General features: G+C 33.7%; 4 protein-coding genes across 5 annotated transcripts; all 4 read right to left on the reverse strand.

The window, feature by feature from the left end:
- Positions 1-773: 773 nt before the first annotated feature.
- LOC123200193 (rac-like GTP-binding protein ARAC7) lies at positions 774-3,252 on the reverse strand. 2 transcript variants are annotated; one of them, XM_044615339.1, is made up of 8 exons: positions 2,921-3,252; positions 2,633-2,720; positions 2,417-2,526; positions 2,037-2,100; positions 1,858-1,922; positions 1,713-1,778; positions 1,508-1,614; positions 774-1,070 (listed from the first exon to the last, which is right to left on the reverse strand). In XM_044615339.1, the coding sequence occupies exons 1-8, from the start codon at positions 3,017-3,019 to the stop codon at positions 1,037-1,039; spliced, it is 633 nt and encodes a 210-aa protein (XP_044471274.1). In that variant the 5' UTR covers positions 3,020-3,252; the 3' UTR covers positions 774-1,036. The 2 variants fall into 2 exon arrangements, with proteins under 2 accessions (XP_044471274.1, XP_044471273.1); XM_044615338.1 differs by having other exon boundaries at positions 774-1,073; positions 2,921-3,243.
- Positions 3,253-7,328: 4,076 nt separating this feature from the next.
- On the reverse strand, positions 7,329-8,403 carry LOC123200998 (peroxiredoxin-2-like). The gene is made up of 3 exons (XM_044616438.1): positions 8,030-8,403; positions 7,861-7,940; positions 7,329-7,770 (listed from the first exon to the last, which is right to left on the reverse strand). Exons 1-3 carry the CDS (start codon positions 8,182-8,184, stop codon positions 7,517-7,519), a joined length of 489 nt encoding a protein of 162 aa, XP_044472373.1. The 5' UTR covers positions 8,185-8,403; the 3' UTR covers positions 7,329-7,516.
- Positions 8,404-9,425: 1,022 nt separating this feature from the next.
- Positions 9,426-12,076, reverse strand: LOC123200410 (protein NRT1/ PTR FAMILY 1.1-like). The gene is made up of 4 exons (XM_044615573.1): positions 11,894-12,076; positions 11,573-11,790; positions 10,941-11,491; positions 9,426-10,453 (listed from the first exon to the last, which is right to left on the reverse strand). The coding sequence occupies exons 1-4, from the start codon at positions 11,979-11,981 to the stop codon at positions 9,529-9,531; spliced, it is 1,782 nt and encodes a 593-aa protein (XP_044471508.1). The 5' UTR covers positions 11,982-12,076; the 3' UTR covers positions 9,426-9,528.
- A 1,300-nt stretch (positions 12,077-13,376) lies between these two features.
- Positions 13,377-16,013, reverse strand: LOC123200857 (protein NRT1/ PTR FAMILY 1.1-like). Its single transcript, XM_044616247.1, has 4 exons — positions 15,579-16,013; positions 15,291-15,508; positions 14,429-14,976; positions 13,377-14,345 (listed from the first exon to the last, which is right to left on the reverse strand). The coding sequence occupies exons 1-4, from the start codon at positions 15,805-15,807 to the stop codon at positions 13,457-13,459; spliced, it is 1,884 nt and encodes a 627-aa protein (XP_044472182.1). The 5' UTR covers positions 15,808-16,013; the 3' UTR covers positions 13,377-13,456.
- Positions 16,014-16,036: the final 23 nt, after the last annotated feature.

Here is a 16,036-nt window from a genome sequence, read left to right on the forward strand (position 1 = left end):
AATATATTTATTATAATTAGGATTAGATTTAAATCAAACTGAACTCATTCTTAGCTCAATTTGTAGGAAACAAAGTTTGATTTCAAACTTAAACTCATTTTAAAGGTATTCAAACTCAACTCAGTTCAAAGAAACCAAACTCAAATCAAGTTTTGAGTTTGATTCAATACTGAAACGACATTATTTTATTGTATATTGAGTAAAATAATGTCGTTTTGTGTTGAATTGTCTACCCTTATAGGCTTGATAAGCTGAACATTTCTAAAGTCTAAGTTCGAAAACATTGAACTATCAAGTTCAAACTCAAGTTCGCTTGAACTGATTTCGAACTCAATTTAAATCCACTTTTAATTATAACGAGAGATGTAACGCGATATTGAAATAATATTTCTTCTAGTAGACATGCCTACGCTGATCGCAACAATTGTAAAATAGAACAGGATGGATTTGGAAGACTCTATTTTGACTACCGTTATTGACCAAGATACAACCAAGGGCTTATGGTAAATTCTGGACATTTGAATAAGTCTTTGGTGAGTATCTTGTTCTTCTCCAAAATCCAATAGTTGGGTCTTCACGAGTGTTATTGGATCTCTCTTACCCCATAAGCTAGTTCAAGAGGTGAAGTTTTTCCTTACATTTACGTAACCGCACCCAACTTATCTCCAAAATAATGTGGGATTCTCACCAACTAGAAGAGAAATATGAATATGTAGCTAGCTCTTGTGTGGACATATTGGAGGATAATATACATATACAACGATCCTTTCCTCTTAGCTAAAGAAAATTTATTTGAAAGGAGACATCAGCTGAAACCCCAAACCCACAAGATCAATTACTTGGTAACAGAGAGAGAATGAACAAGTCCCTCCACTCTTCTCCATGTCAGTTTATAAGGTTTAAAAAGAAACTATTTATCAGTTCAAACTACTATATCACTGCTGCTACACTTCACACAAAAGTAGATATTTAATCTGCGAAACACCCATCCTTGTCGAAAGTTCTTTATTACTATGCAGCCCGCTATCACCATTGTTTAAGCAGCAGCACAACCTCCACAGACAATACTCCTGCTGTCAACAAAAAGCATCAACATCGGTGTACAAATTAATAAGGAATCCTTAGAGGAACTTTCTTCACAATATAGAAAATTCATGAAGAGAAAAAGCCCACAAACATAACCTTCAGATTCTGGTTTGCATATAGCAAAGCCTATGCAAATACGTGTTAAATTCAAGCAGCTGATCTAATTCATTCTCACATGCGATTACTGATAAGGATAATGTTAGATATCACAGTTAACCATCAGTCTGCAATGATTTAGTGGAAAAAACTTTAATCAAGGTCTTTTCTAGGTGCCTTACTGCCATATGTGGGGGATCCTTAACTCCTTTCGGAGCCCAACTTACTTTTTTCTTGCATCTGTTTATCACTTCATTCTCCTTCTTATGTGGCAGTACATTTTGAAAACGAAAGAACACTAAGGAGAAAAAGGTGAAGTACTTACACAATTGAGCAGCCAGACCGTCTATGCCTTTTCTTTCTCGCCATCTCCTTCCTCCTTGGAGGTTGAATAACAACCTTGATTGCAGTGTCAAAAATAGCTTTGACATTCTGAAAATTAGCAAAATGAAAACACATAAGCTGTGTGAATCAAATAAAAGAAACATGAAATAGATCCTTCTAAGAAGACACTAAAGCATTCTGCTTACCTGCTGTGTCTTAGAGCTGCACTCAATATATGCCGCAGCACCAATTTGTTTCCTAAGCTCCTCTCCCTATTTATAAGAACAAGCTCATTGAGCTACTTTCTTGCAATATAAACAATTATATAATAAAAAAGTAAACAATAAATACCTGAGAAGATGTTATGAAGTTAGATCCCATATGATCTGATAGATATCCTCTGTCCTCGCGAAGATCTGTTGCAGCCAAAAACAAATGCGCTTGATGTAAGCATAAACTCTCTACAGGGGAATCCTATTTCTATGAGCATCATCATATTTCGAGCTAATTTGACAAGTTCTTTTACATACCTAACTTCGTTCCAACAAGAACAATTGGAACATTGGGTGCAAATCGGCGAAGTTCAGGCATCCACTGGAAAAAACATCAAAGGGATAGTATCAGGAATAGATAAATGAAATTTTATAAAGGCCACTTCTGAAAATAGCTTTCTTCTTAATGAAATTGACTCAAATTACCAAACTTCAACCATAGAAACTACAAATTCATGCAAGTACAAGAGAAAAGTGTAAGCAAACAAACATATAGGGTTTAATTAAGATAAATATGTCCAACTTTTTTCAAACATGATTTACAGAAAAAATAAAATAAAAACATTAACAAAAGAGAAACATAATAGGCAGAACAAAAAATGTAAAGGGAAAAAAGACTTCAAAATTGGAACTATTACCTTCTTAAGAACATTTTCATAGCTTGCCCTACTAATTAATGAGAAAGCAAGCACAAATATGTCAGCACCTCTGTAACTCAGTGGCCTCAATCTGCTATAATCTTCCTGGCCTATAATTAATTAAAAAAAGGATAATAGTCAGACTAGAAGCACTATCTACCCCTAATTTAAACAATAAATTTTGAAGCATATTATTCTTCCAATAAACCCAGATACCTGCAGTATCCCACAGCCCCAGATTAACAATGCTCCCATCAACAGCCACATTGGCGCTGAAATTATCAAACACTGTGGGAATATAATCCTGGAAGAAACAAAGCACAAATACATGAGACAGAGAGAGAAAGACTCCCAGTTTAGTGCTAATAAAAAGCTAAGTCAGAAGCTCACCAACTCTAAACCAATAGCAGAATGAGCATTTACAGTATCTCTTCATGAATGGAACTACTAAATGAACATTAATTTAAAAAAAGGGTTTTGACAGATGGGTCATGAAAGACATACGGTAGGGAATTTGTTGCTGGTGTAACAAATGAGCATACAGGTCTTGCCAACAGCTCCATCTCCAACTGTAACACATTTAATGAACTTCGATGCACTCATCCTCTTAAACAACAACAACAACAACAACTTCTTAAAAACAGTAGTAGCTTTATAGCTCCAGCACTCTAATAGTATCTTAAAGAACTCAAAAAGATGTGTTAAAGAGAACAAAGATGTTTCTAAAATAAGAGCAAGAAAGAAAGATAGAAAGAGAGTAGTGTCTGTATGTCTGTGTCAACAATAAGTTGAAGGGAAGATGGTATATAAAAATGAATAAATTAACCTCCCTGTTGTAATTTCAATAAAACATGAAAATAAAAGAAAATTAACAATTAATAGAGAGAGAAAGGAGAGAGGCTTTGTCTGCAGTCAAAGGGCGTCACTACACTTTCCCATCCCTCTCAATAAGATTCAAATATAGAGAAAAATATATATTTTTTGAAATGCAGGAATTGGGGCCCTCTAACAAACGGTGTCTATGAGCTGTGGCCCCTTCATTCCCTGATTTCCAGCTTTCTGATTGACATTATTTATTGTCATGGTTGATTTCTTCAACCTAACTTAACATTCTTTCAACTGCCACCATGTTCCTCTTTAAATTTTCTACCTTCCAGTTTTTACTCCTATGCACCATTGCATTTTTTACTTACTCCTAGGATTATTCAATTTCTTTTACACAAAAACAAAAATATTTGATCTCTACTTAACAAACTTCATATGTTTTGCCTACTATAAATTTTGACTATCACTTTAGAATCATGTCTTTTTGCACATGTAACTTGCATATGTTTGATTTTAAACTTAGCATATGATAGCCACCGCAAAATTATTTGTTTGACATAAAATCAATATAAATATAAATAAGACAAAAATAATACATAAATAAAACATTTTTATCATATTATTGTAGTCAAAATGTTATTTTTACATAATATCCATTAGTTTTAGGGCACTGAGACAAACAACAGAGAGTTTTATATCATAACATGTAATTCAAAACTTAGGTTTTCTTACTTGCAAATTTTTTATTAGGGTTAAGAGGTAAAATCATCATTTTACTAGTAATATTAAAATAATTAAAATTATAACTTATTTTTCCTTTGATTTGAAAAACTAATAATTTTATCTATATTAAGCTTTGAAAAATTTACTTTTCCCCCCTAAAATACCAAACCGGAAATCTAACAATTTTTTTCCGATGAACAACGACCCAACAACAAACGAACAAGACAAAGTCGTTCAGAGGGCGATCTTTGGACTATAGAGCATTGTCCAGAGAATGGATGACACTCCATCATCCAGCAACGCAACACGTCAGTGGTTGGTGTCCGAAGGAAAGGGTAAAGAAAAAATTTAGGAATTTGGAGGGGAGAGTCACTTTTTAAAGTTCGGGAATGAGATAAAATGTCAATTTTTAAAATTTAAGAAGAAAAATGAGATAAAATTATATATTTTTTAATATTATTATTAAATAAAAGTTTTATCTTTATATTTAATGGTAATTTAATGATAAATATGTATTTAAATTTTTTATCTATCATAAACATATTTTTAAGATTAGAGTAAAACTTAAGTGAAAAATAGTCTTTTTAGCCTTTCGTAAATTGGATTGAATTTGTTTTATTGATACAGAGGGTTACCATCACATTTATCTCTTCTTTTAATGCTTGGGCAGAAGGAGCAAAAGCAAGACAGACAGGCAATAACCAAATATACATAGACATAGGCAGAGGCAGAAGAAGAAATGGTGTGAAAGTTACTTGGTCAAATTAATTAATGCTTTTTAAATTTGAATACATTAAATATGACCGTTACATATATTAAATAGAGCAATAAATAAATATATATATTACTCTCAACAGTTGTCTTCATTCTATTCATGCACGTGATTTTCAGTATCTCTCGACACCATCCTTGCCCACGTCTCTGTGCAGCGGACCATCTCCACCATGCTTAAACTTTTCATCTCCACAGTAAATTCAAAATATGCTATACTATGCTATCTAATATTTAAATAATAAAATGAATATCTATGTTCCGCACACTTAGGGTTGGAGGTAACAAATTGCATCGATTTTGTGTAATAAATCTAACTATTTTGACTAAATTTTGGATAACTTTTAGACGGAAAAACCATTAAAAGATGAGAGAAAGTGTTAGTGTTAGGATTGATGACACGTTGAAAAAAAAATGATGATCAAAAAGAAAAAATATTTTTTAAGTATAAATATAATATTTTTAAATTTTAAGGGAACGACTGATAATATAAAATATGAAAACCTTAAATGATGAGAGAGAAAAATTAATTTTTTAAAATTAAGTTGAGAGAAAAATTATTAATTTTATGAAGTAAGATAAAAAAGAAACAATTTTTTTCTTTAAACAAAATAATTAAATAATTTTTTTATCTCTAATAATAATAATAAATTTTAATAAACAAATAAAATTTTAAATTTTTAAAATTTAATAGATAAAAATTTGACCTTAATAATACACTAAATCTTGGGTGGGGATAAGCCTTTTGGCCTTTTAAGAAATGACAATAAATGAATCATTAAGGTACTTAAATTTATGCAAACACAGCCGACCCTCCACCATAAAGTATGACCTAGTCTTAACCCAAACTTGATTATGACCTTAATAATAACGATAAAAAATAATTGCTCTGCATATGAGTCCGAAGATGAAGAAATCTCTGATTTGTCGTTAATGAAGCAGCGTATGTTGTTGCAGCCAGTAGCCGGCAAAGGGATCAACGCAAGTGTTGATTAGGAAGATTTCATGGCCAAGCTCTCAAATTATGTGACGGCAATATTTCATTTTAAATATTTTCATGTGGTACATTGGTTGATCTGCCTTAAAATACCATTTCCCTATGATAGCCAAAGACTACAAACTTGCTCAATTAAACATATCCACTCCAGGGATTCAGGTGGTCCGACCAGGGCACAGGTTTAGGTTTGGCCACAGTAAAAAAAAAATGGAACACTTAACATCGTACCTTCATAGACTAAGAATTATGAGATTGCCTCTTTCATTTTATTCTAGGGTGATGGAGGGATCTTGTCATTCAAGCCTTTTTTTTTTTAACATTTTCCAAGGAGGTCTAGAGAAAGCTGCAACCAATGAGATTTTTCTAATCCTCCTTTCCCAAAAGGAAGAACGTGCAAGTTTTCTGCTTGGCATACAACATAAATATTAGAGTAAATAATTAAGTAATCATATTTATGGGGTTGTTTATGATATTAATCAATATTTTAAGGATTATATGATATAACTAGTAAAATGAGGTTAGACAAATTAACTTTTATATATAAAAGATGTTTTGTTAGAAGCTATCCATATTCAAACTTAGCACCCGATGAACTTAAAGAATTTTCGACCAAAATCACTCAATTGTTAATCAAATTTCATTGAAAATGAGTTCTAAAGTTAGTATAAAGTGATTAATTCTTTTATTTTAGAGCTCTTTTTTTTTTTTTAATTGTTATGGGGTTTACAATGAAGAGTTTGTGTTTTCCATTTTTAATTGCGATTTAAGTTTTTTTATTATTAATATTGTGTTTTTTAAAAGTTAAAATTGGTTCATGGTGAACGAAAAAGTAGTTTAGAAAAGTATATGTTATATTATTTGATATAAAACGATAAATTTAGCGGGGAAATAGTAGAAGTCTTATCTATTAATTTTTTTTATAAAATTACTTAAATAAAAAAAATCCTTATACTAAAAAATATTATATGTCCAAAATTTTATTAAATTTTTTGCTACCTAATTATTTTAATTTCAATTTAATGTAATAAAAAATTTTACTAATATGTTAACGACGTATAATCATAAATTTTGGGCAAATTATATTTTTTGAAAATATCTAAAGTGTCAATGAATTTTTAAAGGTTTTTTAATTTAAAAAATTTAAATTATTTTTGAAATTTTTGTATATCTATCAATTATTTAAAAAATAATAGTTACATTCTTAAAATCAGAATATAATACAATAAATTAAGAATATAAATACTACATTAAAAATTATTGGGGTTAATATATTTTCAAATATATAAACATGAATATGATAATGTTCGAAACAAGATCGGGGAAAAATATTCACTTACTTTTAGTAAATTTTAAAAGAAATAATATTTACACCTCTACAATATAATTGACAATTCAATCGAACAAAAAATTTATTATAATAATTAAAACCTCAAAAAAAAAAAGATTGCGTATAAAATTTTTATTTATTTAATACAGTAATTATAGATCTGATCAGTGTAAATCGAATTTACTTATTTAACCAATACAGATAGATGTTTGGGTATAACAAAAAAAAAAAAAAACGTTTCTCATCGTTCAACAAAATGACACAGTAAGTAGAGAGAAACAATGGATTTAGGGTTTCAACTCAAGCAATGGATTTTCCAGACACACATCTTCAAGCGAAAAAAAGAGAAACATATCCATTAGTTCAACAAGCATGACAGATTTCAAGCAACGGATTTTCCAGACAGACATCTTCAAAAGCTACTTGTGTACAGTAACTCTTACACATAATTAGAATTTTAAAGAGCCTTGATGATATCGTCAGCACTGGAGACAGTAAATTCTCCACCAGATTCCACATTTGCAGCCTTCACCTTCAAGTCATCCACCAAAAGTGCGAATCTCCTGGAACGAGTTCCCAGTCCTTTCTCGCTAAGGTCAAGCTCAAGACCCAAAGCGTGGGTGTAATTTGCCGATCCATCGGCAAGGAACTTAACCGCCTTGTTCTCAGGATATGTCTTCGCCCATGCCTTCATCACAAATGGATCATTAACTGCAAAAGTTTAAAGAAAAAAACAGAGCTTTATGATGAAGACATACTTGTAAAATCTGCAGCCTTAAAATTTGCAGTTAAAAAATGTACCACTTAAGCAGAGAATTTCGTCGACGCCCTTGGATTTCAACTCGTCTGCTTTTTCAATGAAGCCAGGAACATGCTTCAAGCTACAAAACAAACAAATGAAATATTTCTACGAGGATCTCAATCGGGCAACAAATGGGCCACTTAACCGATGACAGAGGAAAACTTTTACCTGCAAGTAGGGGTGAAAGCACCAGGAACACCAAAAAGGACCACCTTTTTACCGGCAGCGAGGGAGTGTACGGAGACTTGTTGCAACTCATTTTGGTCGTCGAAGTAGGCCAGAGTACCGTCCGGTAAGGTATCACCAACGTCAATGGGAGCCATTTCCTATCAAGGCTAGGTGTGAGTCGGTAGGCTGGGTAACGGAGAGATGTGGAAGACGTTGAAGAGTGTTGAGGATATTTAAAGCAGAGGAGCTGAGTTCTGCCGAATTTTGGATAATTTTAAATTGACCGCCGGTTGAGTTGAAATAATAACATGGTTGGTGAGAAACAACAGAAAAACGTTCATGACCGGCATAACAAATTGGTTGCCTTTCATCCGTGAGTGATTATTTATGTAAAATAAATACAATTGAATAGAAATAAAACATGTTCAAAAGGTTTGGATTAGAGGCGGCAATCGGCAGTGTCGGCCTCCATTCGGCCCGTTGTGTTTGTGGGTTGTATTAGGCCAAGATCAGCTACAATGTAGGTTTTGCGGGTTTGGCCGGCTTGCCAAAATTGTAAGACTCATGGCACAGCCGAAAACCCCCCAGGTTAACCCGATCCACAAAACTATATAACTTTTATATTTTTTTAATAATATCTTTCGGATTCTTATGATATTATTTGTTAATAGGGTTATATTCGAATTAAGTGGAGTTGAGCCAAGCTTGAGAGTGACTTATCTCAAAAATGTTTGAGCTCGAATTAAACTTTAAGCTCGGTTTGATATTAAAACAACGTTGTTTTAATGTGTATTGGTTTAGTCAATTCATATCTAATTTTTTAGGTTCATGAACTTGACAATCCAAACATGTTTAAAGCGTGAATTCGAGTTCAAATATATTATTAATTTATTAATTTTAAGAAATTCAATTTAGGATTTCCGAACCAAACTCCTATGGAGTGTCAGTTAAAATCTGATTAAGTTGTTCTAAATTAGTTAATCTAATTAATTATCTATATTATTATACAAATTAATGTTATATTATTATTATTATTGTTTATTGTAGTTAGGAATGAATTTGAGTTGAGTTAGTTTGAGCTTGAGTTTTAGAGGCATTCTGCTAGTTAAGCTCGTAAACATGAAAATTTTGATATAAAACGAAATTGTTTTGACCAATATATATAAAAATATTGTCGTTTTAGTATTAAATCAAACTTATAACTCTATTTGAGGTTGAATCTCTAGTTTGGCTCCCTTAAAATGTGATAAACTCGAGTTAGAGTTTGATTCTATATAGATCAAACCGAGTTTAAACTTAAGCAAACTTAAACTCAGTTCAATTTAAATTCAATCCTAATTACAACGTGGATATTATAACATTATTTATTATTATCTATTCCAAAAACTGGAATTAATTATGCTGTAGAAACAAAGGCAGAAGATTTTATTGGAAACTTAATATCCACTGATATTAAGTAGATTATTGTAGCAAGAACAAGTAGTTGAAGATTAAAATAATCAAACACTGGAAGCAGAATAGAAAACAAGAGGAGAACTCTTAAGATCAAGCCTGGATAATTCTTCTCCTTTCATCCCTTGATCTTCATCCCAATCCTGAATATCATCACAAGACCCATATGCCCAACTACACACTAAATAGTAGATCAAATTAATCACACTCAAAAAACACAGAATCCAGTAGTAATAATCGTAGTGAGCCATGTTGAGATTAGTGGCAACCCAGCTCAAATTTCCCCCTCTTTTTGTCACATTATCCAAGACTGATATAATCAGTGTGCCAACCAAATTTCCCACTGCCATTCCGAGGGCCAAAAGAGCCACTCCGATGCTCGACATGCTCTTGGGAAACTGAGAATAGTAGAATTCTATTTGCCCAATTGCGTTTAAAGCTTCTCCTAAGCCTACCAGGCAGTGCTGTGGCACTAGCCAGAATGCAGACATGCTCACTGTGCCAAATTTATGCGCCAAGCCCTCTCTGACTGCTGTGTCTCGCCGCTTCTTCTCCACCAGGGCTGAGGTTGCCATGGCTAAACAGGAGATTGCTAGGCCGATGCCAATGCGTTCTTTGTTGCTAAGTCCTTTTGTTCGGTTTGTAAACTTTGCTAGAAGAGGGACTAAGATTCGGTCGTAGATGGCGACCCATAATGTTAAAGTGAGGATTCCGAAAACGCCGAATGAGCCTGCTGGGAATTCTATGTTTTCAGTGAACACGTGCTTGTCCATGGTGAGAGCTTGGAGCACTGGGAACGACTGCTGGCTGATGGTCACTCCGATTATAATGCCGGTCGACCAGATGGGCAAAACTTTAATCACTGCTTTCAGCTCCTCTACTTGCTTCACTGTGCAAACATTCCATGAAATTTGATTTGAGTACTCCATATCTTTCACTGGGTTTCTGATTATGCAAGCCTTGTTTAGAAACCTGAAAAATAAAATAAAATTAAGCAGATTCCATACCTATAGATTATGTAGCACGGAAACACAACCAATGATTAAATAAACAATTTATATCAAATTTGATGAAACCAATTTTTTAAATGTTCGCTAACAGTTAAAGAAGCCGGAGGTGAAAAATAGATAAGTTTTAACATGTTAGAGAGGAAAAGAGTTTTAGATTCCATAAAGGAGAGGAGATAAATGAGTTAAGATTTAAAATTATGAAAGAGCGGATATAAAATCGATTTTTAATTGATTAAAAATTATGAAAAAGAAATGCGTTTGATTTTTTTATATTTATGAAAAGTTGTTAAAATGTTTTGTACCAGTTTCAAAATATTTCGTGAACAAAGATGTTTTAGATACGCAAAAACACACCATGGGGCGCGTTTCCATGCATCGTAGCCTACAGATTGGGGGTAACAACAAAGCTTAATTAATGCATTCAATTTGATGTGATAGATGAACTATACCTTAATTTTTCTGTAGGCACAGTAAACGCTGAACCTTTCTGGTAGTGGTACCATCCATCAGAATCCCTTGGTGGTAACGCTAGGTGTCTGTTCTTCCATGCTGCGGATATAACTTGCACAAAGCCGGTGAACAAGCTCTTGTTCGCCTTAATTTTGACATATAATGGAGAACCCAATAAGAAGAGAACAGTGGACAAGAACATGAGTCCAACAGGAACTCCAAAACCCACAATCCAGCCAGCTTTATCTTGAATATAAACTATGATTGTCACTGAAATTATGATTGAGATCCCAACTGAAGCATAATACCAATTGAAAAAGCTCTGCAATAGCCTCTCATTGTTGGGGTTATTAGGATTGTGTAATTGGTCAGCACCAAAGGCCAAGGAGCATGGCCTAATGCCACCAGCTCCGATGGCCATCAGAACAAATGAAGAATAAAGAAGCATCAGCTGGGCCGGCGTTGCAGATATACACTGTTCTACTGTTGAGTCGCAAAAAGGCGGTGTGGCCTCCGGAACAATGGCTGTTATCCACAGGACAATCAATCCCTGGAATGAAAAAAAAAAATTTACACTGTTTATAAATCAAGCATATAACTTAACATTATTTCAGATTCATCAGAGTCTTACAAGAAGGCTGATGAGAGTTCCCAATGCAATGATCCGAAATCGACCCAAGTAAGAATCAGAAACGAAAGCTCCAATGCTGGGCATAAAATTTGATATGGCTGACCACAGGAATATTACAGTGGCTCCGGCTGCACTTGACATGTGATATTTGGTTTTCAAGTACAATATCATATTGGCTTGAAGCCCCACACTTGCTACCTTCTCAAACGTTTCATTTGCTGCAATATTAATGTTTTAACACAGATAAATTAAAATCTGTCATCTCATAAATCATTATATTCCCTTATGAACTTACTGTTAATATCATTCACCAAAGCTCACCTATTATAAAGGGCATCGTCCTGGCGCCGCCCTTTCTGCTTTGACTGGCAATTTTCTTATTCTGTTTCTCATCATAGGAGATCTCCATGTTTTCTGCATAAACAAGTTAGAGATGGAGAAGTATTTACATAGAGAGACTCTCCTTTTGAATAAGAATATACATACATAAAGTTTTTGTCCTCAGCCCCTATCAGTTGGGACGGCCTTTTATCATGCTAAAACAAAAAGAGTGGCGTTTTAAACAAGAAAAAAGTCCATCTAATTAGAATATATATTTATAAAGGGTAAATTCTGAGCTCATAAAAGCAAAGTTCAGATGGAATTGGTCTTCTCTTGTTGGGTTGTTTTTGGAGATTACCATAAACAGCCAACACTGGTATATTTGCTTTGCTTATTACTGCTGTTTTCACTAAAAGAAACAACAGGCATACCTTTTGTGGACTAAGCAGGTACAATTTGATTTCTCTGTGGTTACTGATTTAAAGTCTTCTATCAGTATCATTCAAAGGGCCACCAGTAACAAATCCTTCATTTCTTCTGCTGGCAACCACTGTCAAAGTAAAAGTTTTTGTAAGTGGTGGGGATGATTTACTATTAAATCTGTTACTATTTATAAAGATAAAGTCTTTGGGCTACAAATGGAAGCACAGCTGAGACACATCACATACTCAAGTAGGCTAGATTATTTTCCTTATTTGAATTTTGTAGTCCATATTTGGAGTTGGCATGCATAAATTAGAAGCACATTTATATGGGTAAGCTTTGAAAGCACATTTAATTGCATTAATTCGGTTACTATGACAAGAAGAATTACATTATAACAGCGAATGAGAAGTAAAAATAAAATTTTTTTAAGATATTAATTAATTCATTAAAACTATTTATACTCACTTTGAGTACATAAATAATTATACATTTATGTGTGTCATCAAGTGATTGAATGATTTTGAATTAAGGATACTATAACACCTAATTACGTGATAACATTTATAACGTATACCTATTTGTGTAATCAAAATGAATATTCATAGTATTGCTCTAATTAATTTACTTTTTTAATCATGCTATACAATTTTAATCCACTTTTATACTAAGGTATTGTTCATAAGCATGATTTACGAATATTGTTTAGCAACACTGTTGACATAAGTACTTTTTAGGGTTAACTGATATGTGTGGGATAGAAGGGTAGACTTGATAATGTTTATAAGATTGTTTATTAGACTGTTTATGGATACTATTCACAAAGTTGCTTGATAGATGTGGGTGGACATAGCCGTTGTCCTGTTTATAAATATTGTCCACATATACAAACTTAGAGGGTACTGTTTATAGACATTATTCATAGATATGCATGATACTATTCATAAATGGGCATAGTATTGTTTACAAGTACTGTTTATGTTACTGTTCTTAAGATTGGGGATGAGTATAAAACAGACATGAAGTTGGGATCTTGAATACATTGTATAATGCATGAAAAGGACATTAAAATTGTAGGTTAAATTAATCAATCTCAAGTATCTTAAGTACAATTATAAAAAAAAAATACGTACAAGCATATCAAATTAGTGGTGATGTATCTTCTTTTCTTTCTAGTCTTATTTTGGAGGGCACTTTCTTCCAATCGCTGGAAGGTCCAAATGCCCCACAACAGACTAGAAAAAGGCCAAAATTAACCACACATAGCATGGTAATAACCCAATAGTAATAATCCAAGTGACCCTTATTCAGGTTATTTGACAGCCAGCTCTCTTTCCCATCTTGCTTTGTAACTCCATCAACAATTTTCACTAAAACACCATTAAACAAATCGGCAAAAGCAATTCCGAGTGTATAAAGAGCTATGGCTATGCTAGACATGGCCTTAGGAAGCTGTGAGTAATAAAACTCTATCTGCCCAATTGCATTCAGAGCCTCAGCCAACCCAAGCAAGCAAAATTGTGGTATTAGCCACACAGCAGACATGTGCATCACAATGTTAGGCTTATCAACCAACCCTTCATATATGGCAGTTTTCCTCCTCATGCTCTCCACCATTGCTGATACTGTCATAGCCACTGCAGAAAGTATCAACCCACTTCCCATTCGAATTTTTGGACTGAACCCGCATGGATTTCCTGTGAATTTTTGTAGAATTGGAACAATTACTCTGTCATATGTGGCAACCCATATTGTTAGTGTGACTACGGCAAACACTGTGAATGATCCAGCTGGAATTTGGAAGTTTGAAGTGACATGGCGATCCATAGTCTTGGCTTGGAGTGCAGCAAATGAATTTTGGTTCAAAGTAACTAGAACAATGATGCTAGTGGACCACATAGGGATAATTCTTAGAAGTGCTTTAAGTGATTCTACTTGGTCTATGCTGCAGAGTTTCCATGGATTTGAAGCTGTTCTATCTGGTTTTAAGTCCTCAGAATTTTCCATCAGGCAAGCTTTGTTAAGACACCTGCATTTGCAATAAAGCAAGCTAAAAAGTTGTTTCTTCTCTCATTTTTTTTAAATAATTAAAGTAATTAAAGTATTTGGTACCTTAATTTCTCGGTTGGAGTAATGTAGATATTTGTACCTTGGCCCTGGTAGTACTCTAGATTATTGTCTGATACATCAAGGTTTCTTTTTCTAAAAGCAGCCACAATCACTTGAATAAAGCCAGTAAACAAGCTCTTCTCAACCTTCACTTTAATATAAAGATTAGAACCCATCAAGAATATGACAGTTGAAAACACCATTAGAAGTGCAGGAATACCAAAACCCACTTTCCAACCCAATTGATCTTGAATATAAATTATTAATGTCAATGCCATAATTGTTGAAACACCTATTGATGCATAGTACCAGTTGAAGAAGCTCTGTATTAGCCTCTCATTATTGGGACGGTCTTTCTTGTCCAATTGATCAGCACCAAAGGCCATGGAACATGGTCTGATGCAGCCAGCACCAATCGATATGAGCCCAAAAGAGGTTAGTAAGACCAAGAGTTGCACTGGCGTTGCTGATTCACAGTTGCTGCTAAACTGGGTACAGGGAGGAGGCTTCAACTGTGGGATCATGGCTGTTAACCATAGAAGAGCAATGCCCTGTGACACAGTATGAATGCAATAACATTAAAAAGTACATACAAGGAATAGTCACTGTTTTCTCTTTTCAAGTTGATGACACCAATTATCAACTAATATTCTGATACTCTAGGGTTTATGGTTTAGATAGGGTTTAGAGTTTATATATTTCAGTGACCAGATGTATACATTATATATTCCTCTGCATCCTAAGTTGTGTTTCAAGAATGAATACAATCCCTTTAATTACTCAAAAATAATTGTATATCCATCAGTTTTAGCCAATGTTTTGTCCTAAATGTTGATCAAAGGAAAGGATGTTATTATGAACTTACAAGAAGACTGGAGAAGGAACCCAGAAGAATGGCCCAAAATCTGCCAATATATGAATCAGAAAGAAAAGCGCCCACAATAGCCATGGCGTTAGATGCAGCAGACCACATGGCCAGCATGGCAGCTCCATTTGCAGTCGCTATATGATAACCACTCATCAAGTACAAGATCATATTTGGCATCAATCCGTAACCAGCAACCTTCTCAAATGATTCGTTCACTGTTTGAACAAAAACAAAGGAAATTAATGAAATCAAAGTTATTGTATAGTAAATTACTTAAATGTTTACCTATGATGAAGGGCATGGTTCTAAAACCACCCTTTTTGGGCCTTGATGATTGTTGAATCATGTTTTCCTTTAGTGAAGATTCCATTTTCACTTCTGCAACTATCAGCTTGACATCTTCAACATATTTATGGAGAGAAGAGAAGTACAATGTCTTTTGAGTCTTCCCTCTGAATTCAGACTTTGGGGAACAACAACTACACGGCAGTGATATTTTGACTAGAAAAGTCATCCCAAGTGGGCACCTTTGGCGTTTAAGCCATCAAGTGGCAGCATTCTAATTTGTTGTTGAATATATAAATGCCTCTTGGACAATATACATAGTTAAATTGTCTCTTTCAATAGTCCAAACAAGAAGTAGAAAAGATATATTGTTGATCATCAAAAGCGCGAACGAACACAAAATATTCCCTGGAAACATATTTTGAGACCTTTCAAAAACTTTGTAAGGCCTTTGAAAC

Source organism: Mangifera indica, chromosome 17, assembly GCF_011075055.1.
Source record: "Mangifera indica cultivar Alphonso chromosome 17, CATAS_Mindica_2.1, whole genome shotgun sequence".
NCBI lineage: Eukaryota > Viridiplantae > Streptophyta > Magnoliopsida > Sapindales > Anacardiaceae > Mangifera > Mangifera indica.